Source organism: Cricetulus griseus, chromosome 6 (genome assembly GCF_003668045.3).
Source record: "Cricetulus griseus strain 17A/GY chromosome 6, alternate assembly CriGri-PICRH-1.0, whole genome shotgun sequence".
In the NCBI taxonomy this organism is placed as follows: domain Eukaryota; kingdom Metazoa; phylum Chordata; class Mammalia; order Rodentia; family Cricetidae; genus Cricetulus; species Cricetulus griseus.
In genome coordinates, this window is record NC_048599.1 from 66,410,096 (window position 1) to 66,416,874 (window position 6,779).

General features: G+C 37.0%; 1 protein-coding gene across 1 annotated transcript; it reads left to right on the top strand.

Annotated features, from left to right (window-relative positions):
* Positions 1 to 5,183: 5,183 nt before the first annotated feature.
* Positions 5,184 to 6,122, top strand: LOC100761400 (olfactory receptor 4F15-like). The gene has a single exon (XM_027421008.1). It carries the CDS (start codon positions 5,184 to 5,186, stop codon positions 6,120 to 6,122), a length of 939 nt encoding a protein of 312 aa, XP_027276809.1.
* The last annotated feature ends 657 nt before the right edge of the window (positions 6,123 to 6,779 follow it).

Genomic DNA, 6,779 nt, shown 5'->3' on the forward strand with positions numbered 1-6,779 from the left:
AATGCCAAATGTCCATCCCTGAAAACATACATACAATCTACATGATATGGACTCAATGAGTTACATTTAGAAATAGGTATGTATCAGCAAAAATAGTTTTATTAGAGTTCCCCACCTGGGCTATCAATGCTTTTTCTGGAAGCCATGGGTCATTAAATAAAAATCCTAGTGCCAGGTACAAAGTTTCTGTCTTCAGGAAGTTGGCTAAAGGGCCCTAGAAACTCCAGAACAACACAGGTTATTGCAACTGTGTTTGGTTGTCCAGCAGAACTTTATGTTGGACACTACTGATAAAGATACTGTACACTTTGGTCATAGGACACGGAGTAATCAAATTGATGCTCACCTAGAAGTGTCTTCTTATGGGCTAACTTTCATTTTTCCAAAAAGTTGGAAGGTTGTTGTGGGAGAAGAGTAACTGAAAGTCCAACCCACCAGGCTATAAACCCCATAAGCTAAAATAACAACTGGCCCGATAAGTCACGCACATTAGCACAATAGTGGCACAATAGTGGGAGATACCAAATCACATTTTTATTTGATTTAAGTCCTGCTCCACAAGTCAGAACTCACAGCTGGCACTCTTACCTGGGACCAATCCCATGGCTGAGTGGGTCATCAGACCAAGGGTAGAAACATAATCACTATGTTGCTAAATGGGTATCATATAAAACTATTCTCTAAATACTTATCTTTATACCAGAGGTTGGTGAAGCTTTTAATCCTATCAATGAATCCTCTTGATGTGATGGAAGGTGCTTAATACAAAAACCCATAACTTGCCAACATGCACAGAATATGATATGATGGAATGCTCAGACATAAATGGGACATCTATATTATTCCCATCCTCAAATTACAGAAACGGAGGTGTAAAGATTGTAAGAGCAAAAGGTTGTGGTGGACTGTGGTAAAATAGTGTTTTCTTGACTCAAGCTCACAGCAGTTGTGACTACACGTATCTAATGCCAAGCCGGTCACCATTCAAATGTAGTGGGGGAGGGGTTCACAAGACATCCTCTCTTGCTAGGAAACCATTGGTACTTCATGACTGCTGGGGGAGAGCTGGTCAGTTTTTTTTTTAAAGGGTGCGGCCATGGGTGCATTACTCATGTTCCCGTGGATGATTATGCTCACTCACAAACCTGCAACATTAATTGAACACAATGCTTAAGAACAAAGAATACAAAATTGAGAGAGCTATGTGGTAGTGGGGGTCCTGGAAGAGTTGGAAGGGAAGGGATTGGGGTGTACTTGATAGAAATTCATTGTGCCAGGCTATGTTGACTCCTGAGAGCCCTTACCTGTGAGGAGGAGTGGATTGGGGGTGGGCTATCGGGGAGGTGAAGGGGGTAGGAGGAGAGATGGGAGGGAGAACTGTGGTTGGAATGTAAAATGAAATAAAAATATAAAAAATGAAAATAAAACAAAAAACTCATGAGGTCCCTCCCCACCCCAAAAAAGTGGCGGTTTTTGCAGGAAGTGTGCCTAGAACCTTAGATGTAGATTTATACATTCTTTCTTCTCTGTTTCCACCCTCTGCACTGTTCATGCCTTTAATAACACTGGTATCCTGAACAGACTAAAATGCTGTGCTTGCATTGTGCAATTCTTTGTGGGGCTTGAAAGTCCTTGGACTTGGAGAACAAGTAGAGTCAATAAACCCATGTGTAGATATTTACTTTCAAGGAACCTACATTCTAGTGGACTTTACCAAGATAACTTCTGGCAAAATTTTGGAGATTATAGAATTGTAGACAGTTTGTAATACAAAAGAAATTAAACTGCTTTTTGGATTGCTCTGGATTACATGTGCTCATTGAACTACCTAGTGAGATTCACATGATTTTGAATATTTCTACTTTCAAATACTCAGCTTCATTTTAAGTCTCCAGTGATCAAGTCCGAATTGACAGATACAATCACCAAATATGATAGTCTAAGACCTGGCTGTTTCAGTTTTATTTTCTCTCCAATGACTCATTAGATTTTCATTTGTTACTTTCACCAAAACAATTGGATTCCAGTGGCAATTCCCTGGGTCACATGAGCAATGTTGGCAAATCTAGGCTTTCCAGCAGCACCTGGTCATTAGTCTCCACTCCTTTAATTAATGTCCCCTTTTATTCACTTGGCTTTTCCTAGAATAGTAGTTGTCTATGCCAAAACTCAGTTATTAGAGAATTCTCTGACTGGAAGATGCTGCCTTTAAAAATAGGTAGGTGAAAGATGGAAAGGGAACATGAGATCAAAAAAATTGGACACAGTCTGTCAATTCAATTTCAGAAAACCAGCCTAGTGGCAGAATATCATCTCTGTCTCTGTCTCTCTCTGTCTCTGTCTCTCTCTGTCTCTCTCTCTCCACACACACACACACACACACACACACACACACACACACACACACACGTAAATAACACACTGTAATTTGTGGAGAAAGCTGAATAACAGGCATTGAATTTTGCCTTTTAGTAAAAGAATGTGCCTTTGTTTAAGGACAATATGAAGTCTTAGCATAGACGAGGATTTTTGAGGCTGAAGTATGTTCTAGTAAAGGATTTGGTTATTAATGACTTCAAGAATCAAAGTAGGAACATAATATATAGAAATTGAAAGTCAGGACTACTTGTTTTGATTTGTTTTCATGCTGCTCATAGGCAAGTTAACTAGAAATAATTGATATGTTGCAGTTCTCTGTGACCTTTATTGAAACAAACCCAAATGATAGACACATAAATTAGATGTACAATAACTGCAGTGTTTTTTTTAAAAGTCTCTCCTGTGTGTCTAATTTTGGAACCTTATAGTTACAAACATAAAAATTGCTAAAATAGTATCAATGAGAAAATCAATAATTTATTGTGAATTATGCTTATTGAATTTTTAGTTGTTTTCTGTTTTCATCTAATTTGGGTTATCACACATAAATACGTTTAGATAAAATTCAGGGAAAAACACCAACCCAAATACAGGGGCATAGAGATTTACATTATGCAAAATATGAGGGAATGGGTAACAATTTGACTAAATGCTTGAGACAAATAAAAGGAAGGAAAGTAGGCAAAGAACTGAATGTCAGAATTTGTATATCATCTGTGCATTTTTTGTTTGTGTAAAAAGAGACATGTACACATTTCTTCTAAGGGCAGAGAAGTATGCACTATCAAAATGATGGGGAATGCAATGGCTTCAAAAGATTAATACTGTATTCCTAAATACTATTTTTTTGGTAAAAATTAGATATATCCTTGGTGTGCATGGAGTCAGAAATTTGACTTTTCTGATTTTATAACTGAGGCAACCAATTCCTTTATTTTCTTTAAGTATGAAATTCAAGTAGCCAAGAATCTGTTCTAGGAGACTAAGTCCAGGTAAATCTATAATATAGGATGATTTTTAGAAAGGAAATGTTAGAGAGTCATGGTTTCTAATTTTCATGGCCTTGAAGTAAGAAAATAAAGGGATGGATGTCCTGGAGGACAAAAATAATCAACATATTCTTTTAGAATAAGCTCAGGTTCCTTGAGCCCATCAGGGGTCATTGGGTGCAACTCTTGTCCTTGAGATTCAGAAGACACAAATCATGTCATTTTAATATCTTCCTATATATTCAGTTCTTTTCCTTCCTTCCTTCTTTCAATTGTGAACACCATTTTTTTGGTTTCTTTACTTAATTCTTCCTTTCATAATTGTTGGATAATCTTAGGCTTCATATGCTTTCCTAACATGGAAATTCCAGTTGCGCAAACACCTGCTGATCTTTCCAGAAAGTATTCAGAAAAGAGAATTTACATATAACCCTGAAAAACACATTGGTTTTTACTGTCTGAAACCTTGGAGACCTTACTATATTATTCTGGATGTATAGATAAATTGTTTTGACACATGAATTCTAATACATAGAAAAACAACCTTATTTTTCTGTTATTTTGTTATTATTTTACAGTTTTGATTTTTTAGTTGATAGTTTTTGCCCTTTTTGATTTCATTTAGATATGGGATTTTGAAGTATTCTGATGGTCTTCCTTTATAATGGCCTATAAAGGCTTAAAAAACCCTTTGTTCCCATTGCCTCTTAGACCTCATCTACACCACCCTTATTTCCCACACATTTAGCTTCTTTTATCTCTGTATGATTCTTTGAACATTGCAATAAAATTCACACCTTAAGGTTCTTGCTTTTGTTGTTGTGTCTACATGAAATGACTCAAATGATTTGTTCCCAAATAACTCAATGATTTGTTCACTATTCATTCATGTTTCTCATGTTTCTTCTCGTTTGAGTGATGAGCAAGAACTGTCTCATGAGTCCTATTTTAGGATCACATTCTTAATACTGCCCTGGTGCTTAAGTGTCCTAAAAAGTGAAACCATCATTTGAGATCTGGTTTAATTTAAATGTCTATTTTAAATTGTATACTTATATCTCTAAAAATATAAAACTAGGAAATTAAATACTTTAAAAATACATGTTGCTTTTGTCTCTACTTACTAATATATAAAATGTTTCTTGGCACACAATGAATGGAATCAATTCATAGATATGAATTTTCTTAACCAAATTATTAATTCACTCAAAAATCTTTCATATTTTTAAAAAAATCAACCAGTATTATTAAGACAGACTATCAGATATAAAATAGGTGAATATATGCATTAGTCATGTGGAGGATGTGACAGATGAGGCACTATTTAATTTAAACATGAAATAATGAATGATATCTTTGAAATTACACTACATAGAAAGATGATTTCTGGCTTGAGCAACAAAATCTTTTGGGCAATATCCATTCTCTATCCTGTATAGGAGGCAGATGAGATCAGTTGTTCTGACGTCATTGACAGAGTGATTAACATTGAATACGCTAACTCAACAAATCAACATCAAATACTCTTCCTTTTGTATTTGATCAGGCTCATCATGTATACCAGTCGATGGGATTTCTTACAATTTCATGTGTTAGAGATCTCTGCAGCAACGCTTCAGTAATGCTTTGACTGCCATTTGTAACAAGAGCAGTAGTGGCCAACAGAATGCAATTCAATTTTTGTGAAATGCTCAGGTAATATTTGCCATCCATGGTTAATAAACCTTTTCACAGCGATTATGAATATACCATTAATCTGAATAGTCTTCTTTTTTCTCCGTAGGTAACAACGAAGTGAACCCCCAAATTGGGCCCATGATGAGAACAAACCATTCTGCAGTGTCTGAATTTGTGCTACTGGGGCTCTCAAATTCCAGGGAGATCCAGATTTTTCTTTTTTTCTTTTTCTGTTTGTTCTATGTATCCAGTTTGACAGGAAACTTCATCATAGTTGTCACTGTCACTTCTGACCCCTACTTGCATTCGCCCATGTATTTTCTATTGGCAAATCTCTCTGTTATTGATCTTATATTTTGTTCCATTGCGGCACCTAAAATGATTTGTGATCTTTTTAGAAAGCAGAAAGTCATCTCTTTTGGAGGCTGTATCAGTCAGATCTTTTTTAGTCATGCTGTTGGGGGCACTGAGATGGTGCTGCTCATAGCCATGGCCTTTGACAGGTATGTGGCGATATGCAAACCTCTCCACTATCTGACCATCATGAGCCCACGGATGTGCTTGTTAATATTAGTGGCTGCTTGGATCGTTGGCCTCATTCATTCATCAGCCCAGTTGGCTTTTGTTGTAAACTTGCCCTTTTGTGGTCCTAACATATTGGACAGCTTTTACTGTGACATACCACGACTTCTCAAACTTGCATGCACAGATACTTATAAACTTGAGTTCATGGTCACTGCCAATAGTGGGATCATTTCCTTGGTTGCATTCTTTTTACTTATCATCTCCTACATCTTCCTCCTCATCACTGTCCAGAAGCACTCCTTAGGACATTCATCCAAGGCCCTTTCTACTCTGTTGGCTCATATTATGGTCGTAGTTTTATTTTTTGGTCCTTTGATTTTTTTCTATGTGTGTCCTGCTCCTTCAACACATGTAGATAAATTTCTAGCCATATTTGATGCAGTTTTGACTCCTTTTCTAAATCCACTAATCTATACATTCAGGAACAGAGACATGAAGATAGCAATCAGGAAAGGGTTTTATCAGCTCCTGGGCTTTAGAAAATCATTATAGGTGGCCTGTTTGTGTTATAAAGTTCCCAAGTGAGGACTTGAAGTTCCTAACAGCCAGTCCCCCTAAAGGGTTTTGCATTAGAAATCCTTTGAGTACATTCAGACCACCTGTTGTATTAGTCTGCTTTGTTTCCAGTGAATAATCGTTTCTTCTTTCCTTGAAGAGAAAGAAGGTATTTCTATAAAACATATAGAAATCAAATATTTTATTAACTCTTCTTAATTCTCAAACAACTGTGCCAATAATTGCTTTTTCTTGTGTTTATGACAAGGTAGTTTTGGTTCTAACAATAACCTTACAAACTTCAAGCTGTTCTGCTATTGGCATGTTTCTTTTGTTCATGCAAAAGTATTTATTAAGTTTAGAAATGGGCCCTCATCCAGCAGCTGGTGGAAGTAGAAGCAGACACCCATAACTAATCACCTATCTGAACTGGAACCCAGATGCAGGTAGCTGGAATACCAGCATGGGACTGATCCAGACCCAAGGAACATGGGTTTCCGAGGAAATCTATGGGACCTCCTGTAGAAGCCCAGTATTTATCCCTAGCATAGTTGTGGACTTTGGGAGCCCGGGCAAAATAGAGGAATACTCCCTGAGCCAAGACACACGGGGGTGGGCCTAGGCCCTATCCCAAAGGAAACGAAAGACTCTGAT